The sequence below is a fragment of the Poecilia reticulata genome, chromosome 11 (genome assembly GCF_904066995.2).
Source record: "Poecilia reticulata chromosome 11, P_reticulata-male-v2, whole genome shotgun sequence".
NCBI lineage: Eukaryota > Metazoa > Chordata > Actinopteri > Cyprinodontiformes > Poeciliidae > Poecilia > Poecilia reticulata.
The window spans coordinates 12,367,134-12,379,333 of NC_088840.1; the positions used below are offsets into that span (position 1 = coordinate 12,367,134).

At 40.0% G+C, this 12,200-nt stretch overlaps 1 protein-coding gene across 1 annotated transcript in view; it reads right to left on the bottom strand.

The window, feature by feature from the left end:
- gabbr2 (gamma-aminobutyric acid (GABA) B receptor, 2) overlaps positions 1-12,200 on the bottom strand; it is a 190,127-nt gene that overhangs the window by 49,807 nt on the left and 128,120 nt on the right. Inside the window, exons 12-13 of the mRNA XM_008421807.3 lie at positions 10,777-10,884; positions 7,185-7,307 (exon numbers count right to left, since the gene is read on the bottom strand). Of these exons, the coding sequence (XP_008420029.1) occupies positions 7,185-7,307; positions 10,777-10,884 (231 nt within the window). The remainder of the gene's footprint in view (positions 1-7,184; positions 7,308-10,776; positions 10,885-12,200) is intronic.

The window sequence follows — 12,200 nt, forward strand, 5'->3', positions numbered from 1 at the left end:
GAATCAACAGTCCTGCTCTACGCATTATAGGTGTCAAGAACCATGGCCGTTGCCATGGTGATGCCACACTGCAATATTCTGTTGCAGCTCGTTCGCCCACCGATGCTCGCTGCAGCTCCCAAGCTGGGGGAAAAGACAGAAAAAAAAAACGACAAAAAAGGGAGGGAGGGGTGGAAGGAGACATGAGGAGAGACTAGAGTTGTGGGGGGCTGCAGCAGAATCCAGCAGAATGCGAACCAGGCTTTCATGACAGTTTGCCCTTCCTGCAGGAGTCAATGTCCAGGACTTCAACGGAAAACAATAATTTAACCTTAAACACAAATGTGTACATAATACGAATTGGCACATTTTATTCACATCTCGTGTCAAGGTGATCTTGCCCACGGGGACAAAAGTAAACCCCAGCTCGCACAATTAAAGCACGTGTGTACATTAAAAACACAACATGTGTCTGTACTGCAAGATTTAATCTGGTGGCAGGCGGCAGCCCCATTAACAAATGCTTAATTATTAAAGAGCCACAATGCTGATCTACAAGCTCGCTGCAGCCAAACCATTCCATCAGCATTCTCGGGATGCTGCAGGAATAATTCCTACGTTTAACAAAGCTGTTTGATGAAGAATGATACAAATATGAGGAACAACCCTCATGCATGTATACGGTTTACACAGAGGTCAGTCAGTAAAGATGGAGATGAACATTCATCATGTTATGTGATTCAAGGCAAGTCAAATGAATGTGTTTTACTGAATTCAGTATGATGGAGTTGTGTTTCAGAGGAAAAACCCATCAAAGGCGGCTTGCTGAGGACAATGTCAAGGTCACAAATCATGTCTGGTGAGGCCATACGATCTGAAACTGTAATCGAAGCTGCAGGCTTCAATTGTAGTACACAATAAAACTCAGAGGTCACTGTCATCTTAAACACTGCACTATCCCCCTGATCTCTGTCCTTTCTTTATTTTTTATTTGCGAGCGTGTTAGAACAGTCGAGTTTTATAAGCATTCCTCTGCTATCTATTTTCACCCTCTTCAGTTTCATCTTCCTGTTAATTATCATGAAACTTGCAAAGGGGAATGACCTGTGTCTGCTGACGGGTTCTGAGCAGAGGGCGTTGCTTCTGCAGGACTTTTCTCCATGTTTCCACTGGGTGACTTTCCGACGGCCAAACATGAGCGATTGGGTAAAAATGACATCCAATCATTTAAAACTTCAACAGAGCCCATGCGTCCAGAAAACAATCGTTTCTCAATAGCCCAGGCTTCAGACCCTCTGCATCAAGTAAAGCGTAGAACAAGGGGCTGGTTTTATACCAAGCATTAGGCACAAAATTAGATACTGTTTAATAAGCTAAATAATGTGTTCACTTTGTGACACATAAAAATCATGAAGCTTAAATGAAACAAGAAGTAAACTTGAGTTAGGACAAAAATATAACAATTTTCATAAGTGTGTTGGCACAGGCAGGTCAAACAGTATAGATACTCACACTACTGTTATGTATTACATTGTATTAGTGGATTACTCTCTGTAACTCTTACCCAATTTGCTTATTCTTGCATGTAAATAATGGCATCTTATTTGAGACGGATCCAAAATAAGATAAAGTGTCTTATGCTTTACCGTTAGAAGTTAGAACACCTTGAGGTCACTAAGAAACAAGGGTAGCTTAAACATCTGGCTGGCAAAATGCCTGCTTTGCAAGACTGTGAAGTAGGTTTATTCATTGTAAACCTACTTGACTGTCCTTCTGCTTTGGCTCCCTTGGAAGTTGTTGTTGGTGGGGAAAATGACGTGTTTGCTCAGAAAACTGCGCGTCGTTGGGAGTATTATCGGGGCAACTAATCCACATTTAGATCGGCAAGGTAACCAAAGATTTGTACTCAGAGTGATGGTGAAAGAAACGCCAGCTCCATTAAAGTGCTGCAGCTTTGTTTTCCTGACACTGTGGACGTTTTTACAAACTAACTGAAGACTCCTATTTTCCCAGACTTTCATGTCATGATTTTATGACTTTCTGCATGGAGTTTGCATGTTCTCCCTGTGCATCCTGTCTGTCTCTGTGTTGCCCTGCGACAGACTGGCGACCTGTCCAGGGTGACCCCGCCTCTCGCCTGGAACGTTAGCTGGAGATGGGCACCAGCAACCCTCCCGACCCCACTGAGGGACAAGGGTGTATAGAAAATGAATGGATGGATGCTTGGTTTGTTTGTTGTACAGCGCTTTGTAATTTTAAATCTATAAAAAACGCTTTATAAATAAACTTCACTTCTTTACCTACAAAAAATTAAGCCAAGTTGAAAATAAGAGCTTGATTGTAAGTGATTGTTCTGGAGCTTTTCTCTGATGTTTCAGAACAATTATTGGCGATCAAGTTGTTTTTTTTCTTCAATTTGGCTTAATTTGAGAAACAATGCTGTGAAGATTAAATTGTCTGCAGATCTATTCGAAACAATGAGAACTCCTCAAACATTCAACAAGCTCTTCAGTAAACAATGCTTGCCCTTGTTTCGTCTGAGTCAGTGAGGAAATCTGTGCTTGGAATGACTCAAGTAACAAATGTGCAGCACTATCCCACTGTGGCGCTTCATAAAGTACGCATTGATATACCGCAGACCCTCGGGTGAAGCGAGTACGTGCAGCTCTGTGAACCCATGGTCAATTCCCAATTCACTACAGTGGGAAAATGTGAGTGGAGAGCAGGGCAGATTCTGACAAAGACAGAGAGAGGGAGACAATAAGAAAATAAAAAGGCAAAAAAAGGCCGCAGACAAGAGAAAAGTCACAGGAGGATGCTGGCCAAGTACGATATGAAGGCTCACAAAAAAACAAACAAACAAAAAAAAAAACCGGGAAACTACTGGTCCTTTCTTTTTCTGCAATTACTGTTAGTCAAAGAAAGAGTTTCTGGTCCCTGAGCCAGGGAATCCCCCTCCTTTCAATTTATCAGTGGAGGAGGAAGCATATAAGTGCTTAGATAGACAATGGTGGAACAGTTTTAAAGTAATGCATATATGTTAGTGTCCTGTAATAGTGTAAAAAGTATACACATTTTTAAAATCAATCTGTCACTCCCAAAATGAGAAATGTTGTGTTCGTGTACAGCAAAAACATCCCAAACATAAGACATGACAGTGACACTTACACATATAATTGAAAAAAAATAAAATAAAAAATACTACAAACCCTCAGGTTTGTGGGTCAATGTCTGAGAACTGGTTTCAATCACCACTATGCATGGATTATCAGATGTCACCGATGATAATAAAATTATACTGAATGTGGTAGATCTGATTTAGGTCAGCATAGTTTTATCAAGAAACAGTGTGCTATACAGCTGTTGACTTTATTGTCATCCCTTTAAAATTGGACTTAATGGTTAAACATTTTACTTCCTTATTATTTTCCTCATCCCCTTTTTTCTCATTATCCACTCTCCAGGTATTGCGGTTCCCATCTGCTTTGTGGTACCCCCCCACCCCCCTTTCCTCCCACAGGCCTGAAGGCCCTTAGTGCAGAAGAGCTGCAGGCTGCTTTTCCTCCAGCTCAGCCCCAAGGGTCCTTTACTGCTGGGAGTCTGGCACACCGGGCAGGCATGTTAAGGATGTGCCTCAGCACAGGCATGCAGATCCACAACCTCAGGGGAAACGCAGATTCCTGCACTCAGTGGTTTATAGATTCAAAACACTCCCTTGGCCGAGGGCTTACAGTCAGAGAATACTCCATGAGGGCCCTACTGCACACACTGACAACATTCACAAAAGAATAAGTCAAGCACGGCTTTCTTTTCCCTCTTAGGAGGGCTCAAAAGCACAAAGGCCAATCAGCAAAATAAAATTGGGGCTTTTTCAAGAGCTAAAGAGTTGTGGTATAGACGCACATTCAAATTGAACATAAGAAGCCAGAGAGTTTCAATTAGTCTGTTCTTTAAGATGCCATGAAGACAGACTAAGAAAAAAAAAGTGACCTTGTGATTTTGTACCTCCACACAATTTATTTTAAAACTGAGGATGCGATTTCTGAACCTGGTGCGCAGTATGAGACACAAATTCTTCCCCCACAGGACCCTTGTGACAAGCAGAAAAAAAAGCAAAAAAATCCATATAAAAATGATCAAAAGGAGTTTTCATTAAAATCCACAAAAGAACCTACCTCTCTTTCTGACCTTTCGATTCCTGCTGTTTGCCCCGAAGGTCAATTAGAATCAACCGATGCTATATATTCTCGAGGTCTCTGGCCTCTTGGGAGGCAGTCAGACATCTTCTGAACTACATACTAATGTCTGAAAGACTTGAGGAGTGACTCACCAAGAAAAAAAAAGTCCCGTTTAGTAGAATTAAAGGCTGGGGGCCTTTGAAGAAAGATGATTTAATAACGTTTTTCTATTGGTCTAATGTAATATTCTAGTCTCAAATTTCATGTTTTCATCAACTGTAAGCAGAAAGTCATCGAAGTTAATAGAAATAAAGGCTTGAAAACGTCAGTGTAATTAATCTACAAATGTTTTTCACCAAGTGAAATTAGTGAAATAAATAAACTTTTCAACAATATTTTAATCTACTGAATCTGACTGTATAGACGTTAAGCTTGTCAACATGACTTGGCGTTTCAAACATGACAAAAGCATAATTTATCATTTTGAATCTCCAAGGCTACAGACCCCCTTTTTTTTTTTTTTTTTTTTTTTACATTTTTTTGGCTCTAGTGGCCCTTATTTGAAAGTGCTAGGGCAAAAAGGAAGGGTAAAGAGGAGACATGCGGCAAAGGTCACCAGGTTGGGATTTGAACCTGTGACAGCCACGCTGAAGACTAAGGCCTCCTTATGTGGGTGGTGCTTAACCCCTGCGCCACCACAGCATCCCAGACTACAGAACTTCTATCTCACTCAAAATAATATAAATAGACCACATCATACACAGTATATAGACAGGAAATGGCTGATAAATTGGGCTGAAATTGTATGTGCATTATGCAATAGCCCCACGTTAACTACTTAATGTGGCTGAACTCTAGATAAAATGAGAAATCAAATGGGCCCTGAATGTGTTGTGCAATTCACAGTCATTTTCTTAGCAAGATTCAGTTACCTAAAAAAAGAAGCTTAATAGGTTTTTGCAATATAGAATATTTAGTCAACCCAAGTGGGACGCATAAAAGAAGCCCACAGTGAGTCCAGGTCTAATCAATATGAGCAAAAGCTATAGCATGCACATATTGTGGGGGTAATGATATTACTCATATTATGAGAATTTTAAAAATTATTGCTTCAATTTATTAAGATTATCAATAACAGCAAAAAAAAGAAAGAAAAAATAACCAAAGCAATTGCAAACATTTAACTGCACTGTGGAATGAAAAGGCATAATGACCGTCTGAACTGGTGTTTAAAGGAATAAATATCAGTAACTCAACTGAAAGTGAATGCAGAGCATTTTGATCTTTGAACTACGTGCTCCCCCTCCACTCGTGTGCTCGGTTGGTGGCAGGGAGCAGCAAGAGCCGATGGCATCACTGTTTAATGACATAGTGATGTGATGAAACGGTGCTCAATAACGGGAGTCAAACTAAATTGAATGCTGCTTTTAAGTCACCTTCAAAGACCATTACAACTACAAAGCCCCAATAAATGTAAAACCGGTGGAGACATCCTGATGAGGTAAGAGGAAGGAAAACATATGAATATGTCGGTGTTTTATTGACAGCATACTCTGAATCCCAAAAGTTTCTCTGTTTTTGCTTTGTTGCGTTATCAAAAAATACATTTCAAGTAGAGAATTTATAAATCGCATTTCCACCAGAATGCAGTGACTTTAAAGAGTGACACAGATCATAGAAACTAAATGACAGAAACCCGGTTCTGTAAACTCAAAGTATTGAAGTTTTTCCCCAAAATAACTGCAGGATTTATAGGTGTTTGATGTGTAAAGTTGTTGGTTTTCTTATTTTAGACTTAACTGCTCCTTGATCTGCATGGTTAACAACGAGAATGAAAGCAAAACCACATTTTTACTAAATCGAGAAAAAAGTTTTGCATAATTAAAATACAAATTGTACATCTCTATATTGAGTCAGTCATTAAGAAAATTTATTGGAATTGACAAACTTTGTTTAATTTGCCAAATATTGCTATTTGGTAAAAATAATAATCACAACACTAATTTAAAAAGCTTTTAATCAACTTGTTTAATTTTTCTTTAATCACATCCAAACACACACAAAACATATCTGGACTAGAGCTCTTTGGAATCCAGGGTATGTAAACTTTTAATTCCTCACCGAGGCTGAACAGAAACATTTCTTACCCCAAAACGTAATCAACACGATCCACTTTTAAAATGGGTCATGGTCCATCTCTTTTAAAACCTTCAGAGGAATCCACAGGATTTCATGTAAACGTCAAAGTAAAACTTTACTGACCTAAGCAGTATTTCATTACACCAAAGTACATATAGCTAATGTTTTTAATGTGAGTTTAATTCATTTACTGCCCGTATGACTCTCTTTTAGATTAAGGCCTTTCTTTTCCAGTAGCAACTAAGAAACTGATGGGTACAGCAATATCTATAAATTGTGCCCTTTTGCCTCTAGTAGTAAAATGATAATTCCATACAAAAAAAAACACTCCACTCAATGTTTCTTAAGCACAATTCGACTGAACGTATTCAGTTTCATCCAGTGTTAAAAAAGCACCCTTCTGTCTAATCCTCATAAAAATAACTGATCACACAATCGTTTCTTAATATTTCAATAGACATCACATGGCATCAGTTTCCAAAAATCGATACTGCTGCGTTTTTCCAATGGAAGATCTCTTGACTTCTCAGAGTAAAGCGGCGTTAAAATCTCTTTAACACCCAACAACCTCTCCGGCAGAATGAATGTGATGCTAAGTGCCTGTTTTCCGCTGGCCCTTGCCAATGTCTCCCATTGAAACTGGCAACCGGGAATAGAATGAGCACAGAAGGCAGCGATGGCTCACATCCTGACCCAAAAATAACAACAACCACAAGGAAATAATATGCTCTCTCTACAGTATAATGAAGACATTTCCCTTGCTCGATATAACTCGCCGTTACTCAATCGGACCCTCCTTGCTGAGCAAAGCCCCGTCAGATTGACACAACAATATTGGAACAGAGCACATATTTGACCAGGAAGAAGAAAAAAAAAGGCGTTTCTGACCTCCAAGCTGTATTCCTCCACGGTTCTCCTGAGAGGGTCCACGATTTGCCAGCAAATTAGAATGCATAAGTCGATAAGCAGCATCCCACCGACGATAATCAACAGTTTCTGGTCCTTAATGATCTGTGGAAGAAGATGACATGCTTATATTTTTGTAAAGCAGTTCAACGTGCGGGCCTTTAATGGACTAGCATCTATCTCAAAAAGGTTTGTTAAGCAGGACTTTTTACATACCTTATTTAATGAGTTAACTGACTTTAATCTTAGCTTATTCACGACTTTCTTTTAAAATTGTTAAGGAGTTATAGTCCATTTTTACTACTGTAACACAATAAAATCTGATACTTTCAGAAGACCTATCTCACCTATAATCGGTGAGAAGTTCTGCCAGCTCGAGCCAAATCCTGTTGCCTAAAAAGGAACCAATGCTGAGCCAGCGCTGCTCGCGGCTAAAAACTCGTCTTTTGTACTCTGAACTTTGGAAGGATGAAAGCCACGACCTGTTTGTGATCTTCATTTATAACAGCGTTTGACTGACTGAAACCATGAATCAAAAGAAAGGTCAGGAGAAGACAGGGTCACGTTCTGTTTGGAAAGTATCACAGTCTGGATGCAGCTCGCACAGGTGTCCATTTCCCCCGGTGGGCTCAGAACGAAGGGACATGAGGGGATTGTCTTTTGATCTGCTCAGTCTTTTGATGATGCAAAGACTGAGCAAATGTGGCCACGGGAAGACAAAGAATACTGATGGGTGGGATCCACAGCCCCTCCGTTAGGCATGTCCGATTTGTTGCAGAAAGACGTACACTTATAACCAGCCACTGGCAACGTGGAAGTGCGCGAAACAAAGAAAAAACAAAATAGATGTGCATGCAGTAAAGCGCTGAGAGCAGAGAACGTTTATATTTATTCATGTTTCATTGCCCCAGCGTAATCTCAGATTGAAACAATAAAAAAAAGGAACACTCAATCAGATTACAAGTGAAAAAACAAAAACAAAACAAAACATGTTTTTTTTTTAACATGGGTGCCTGTAAATATGTAAAGATTTTAGAGAAAAGGTTTAAAATTCTCATTTAACACCACGATATCTAAACACCTTTAAATGTCAAATTAACTGTTCCAAAATACTCTAATGGGGAAATACCTGGGAAGGGTATTTTTTCAAAACTATTGGGAAAAAAAAAGCTTTACACTTCCGTCTGCTAAACTATGACGTGTTATATTGTCAAGTGACTCCTTCAGACAAATTGTACATGTAATTACTGTAAATTAACTGAAGTGTTACCCGTTTTCTTTCCACTAGTAATATTGGCATTCAGACATACCATTGGTGTTGCACATATTTTTGTCTCAAGTATCCAACTTGATTTTAGAAAAACTCAAAGAAATAAAAAAGGAATATGTATAAAGCCTTAATGAGGCTGGATAAAGAGAGTGCAATTTTTTTCCTTTTTACTTTCAAAAGAAAGGAATTATTATCTTCTGACTCTGTGGTTTGAGTTTTGAATAAACTAATTAGTAGTAACAGTGTTTTTTTTTCTTCTTTTTAATAGATCCTTTCAGGTGCAAGATTAAATATCTTGACTATATAGGCTATCAGAATTACGCAGGCTAATTCTAGTAAAGAAATAAGAGGAAGGAAATTTAATTACTTTCCAGGAAAAGTTAAAGATATCTTTATCCCAGATCCCTTAGCTTGGGAACCATTCAAATATGCTAGAAGTTTTAACAATACTTTATAAGCTCAATCGTTTTGAGAGGAGCGAGAAACGATTATTTGAAATAGATGACAGCAATTATGTGGATTGTCTCAATTTTAATGTACAATTTCAAGAGTTTTAAGGTGAAACAATGCATATGTTTTCAGAATAGAAGACCAATTGTACCAGTCTTGTCCAGAGATGGTGAGCATTTAGATGTTATGAAAAATGTTTTTGCTTAAGGCTTGTATCAAATTCTAATATACTTAAGCAGTAGCAGAAATGACAGCTGTGTTTCTGTTTCAACAAAACATATTTTTAATGTGTGTGTTAATACCTGAAAAGCGATGCGGTTTTTACTTCAGGTTGTCACACCCTCATGGCAGTCCATGACAGAGGGATTCTGGGAACCTTCTTATGTCTGTCTGTACAGATTTAATTGTTTTTTTTTCTGTTTAGTTTTCTTTTTCAGAAAAACAATTCATTGGAGTCCACCTAGCAGAAACTTTATCGAACTCACTCTTGAATTACATACTCTTCCATTTTATGGAGAAAAAAAAAACTGACGAAGGAAAACTAGGAAGAAAGGGGTGAATAGTGTTGCTGCTTCGGATCCGCAGTTTGAAGAAAAGATGGCTAACACTTGTGTCTGTCCCTCCCCTGACAGCAGTTGGCAGACGTTTCAGGGCACCAACAGCAACTATCAGTCTGCTGAAGCCAAAGCACCTGCACTCAATCAATGTGGATGAAGTGGAACGTGTGCATGCGCACGCGTGTGCATGTGTGTGTGTGTGTGTGTGTGTGTGTGTGTGTGTGTCCTGCACACAAACCCAGGGCCTGAGCCAATAGAGCATACATCTTGAGTGTTAAGAGCTAAACTATGCAGCAGGGGTGAATACTGCCTCAAAGGAAACATTTGTTTCGTCTTTGTTAGCAAGGGAGAGAAGGTGAGAGGAGGGGAAGTGAGTTGAAATAATTGCCTATGAAATGTCAAAGCAATACCAAGTTCAAAGAGGCAAAACAGCTCTGTTTCCTGAAATGATTTTAAAAAAACAAAACAACTCAAGAGTTCAGAGTTATAAAATATCTTTGAATAGCTATCTTTAATAAAACGTTAGAGGTTCGTGTCTTTTAACCTCTTTTGATTCATCATCTGTCCCCCGTCTCCAGATTTTTGTTTCCTCCTCAGCCTACTTTCTTTGCCATTGAGGCCAGATTGTTTGTCTCGTTCTTTACTCTGTCCTGCTTTGGTTTCCTCCTTCTGTCACTCCGCCATCCCTTCTGCCGCTATTTTTCTACACCCTCCTTACCTCTTCTACCAGTTCAGTCATCCACCCCTCTTTCTTTCTTTCCTTCCTTCTTTCTCTGTCTTGTCATATTCACTGCAAGGCCACCCACCCTTCCAATAATATAGAAAATTTTGAGAAGAGAAATAGAGTGGGAGAGGGGAACAGCTATTAATACAAAAGGCCATGAAGACTTGCAGCACAGAAAGAGCAGTACTTTATATAACTGGGCCAGTGAAACAGATCGGGTCAGTTGTTTAAAAAGATATTTATATTTCTATTTTTGTTTTTCTTTCTTCAAAGAGACATTGTTCAAAGAAGGTGCTGCAGCCAGCAGTGCCCGGACTTGAATCGGATATTTCTATCCGATTCAAGTCCGGGCACGATCAGCTAAATATCAATGCTCACATGTATGTAACATAGAAATGACATGTGCCGAATGACGATGCTTATTGCTAAATAAAGTTGCAAGGATCTTGTTTGGATAGATCTATTCCCAACTGTGCCTCAAAAGCATGTCAACATTATCTGTGTCCTTTAATAAATTGTATGCAACGATCTGGAAACATGTGTGTTTTACTGAATAATGACAGTTTTTCTTACCTTTTTCTTCATCTTCACATTTTTGAAGATGGCATGTACCCTCCACGTCTTGGCAAACATGGCACCAAAAGCAGTTGTGTATCCAACAATGAGGATCCATGTCCGAACCTGTCGGTACATTAGCACACAGTCGCGACTTGTCATGACGGGGTAATCAAAGCTCAAAACCAGCATCTGATCTGACAAGCATCTAAAGATAAATTTGTTCAAAATAGTGTTGCGAGGCATCCTAAAAATAAAATGCTGTCAGATTTATTTTTTACTTCCAAGAGCTCTGGTAGATCATCCTTAGCAACGGGGCTGTCAGACTTCTGAGAACATTTTATTTTAGTAAAAGCAAAAACAAAATGTGGGCCTGTTTCGTTTTAGCACAAAACACAAAGCCGATGAGTTAAAGACGCTTGAGAATTCAATATAATCTAGAACCTTAAAATAAATGAGTAGACAGTTGTGTACAGATCAGGTGGTAACACACCTTAGTGAGTTTAATTGTTTTTTTTTGTTTATTTTTTAAATGTGCCCGTTTTTGTGATAAAAAATTAAAAAAAAGACAAAAAACTGAGGTCAGTTCTTTGAAAACGTTTTAGACCTGTTCCCACCTAGTGACATACAGCTTGTGCAATTGATGTGGAAACCTGACAAGGAAGAGGCAAAACAATTTAAAACAAATTGCAAAACAGTCTGGTTCCTGTCATGAGGCGGTGGTTTCCGGTGAGGGAAGAACGCAGGCAGGAACCAGGATGTAGCGAAAATGATGAATTTAATGACAAAGAACTCTCACAAGGAACAACAGGGAAGCAGCACGAGGAAAACTGGTAGCACGGAGACAGGTGACATCAATAGACGTATCAATTGACAAGGACCCGACGAAGAATACAGACAACAGGGGAGACTAAATACACACGGGGCAATCACGGGAACGAGACACACCTGGGAGACAATCAACGGGGAAAGACGCAGAGACAGGACTAACAGGGAACAGAATCACACAGAAACTAGAAAATAAACACATAGAAACACGGATCATGACAGTACCCCCTCCTCAAGGGGCGACTACCAGGCGCCCAACAAGAAAAAGTCCAACAAACAAAAAACAACCCAACAGGGTGGGCGGAGGGGCGACGGTAGGAGGGCCAGAGTCCAGAAAACAAAAACCAGATCCCAACAGGGTGGGCGGAGGGGCGACGGTAGGAGGGCCAGAGTCCAGAAAACAAAAAACAAATCCAAAACGAAATTAACACCGCAAAACCCTCCGGGGGCCGACCACGGCACAGGAGGTAGACCTCTCGTGGGAGGTCCGGCGGGCGGCGACGCAGGAGGCGGAGCTTGAGCCGCGGCGGGCGGAGACGCAGGAGGCGGAGCTTGAGCCGCGGCGGGCGGCGACGCAGGAGGCGGAGCTTGGCGGGCGGCGACGCAGGAGGCGG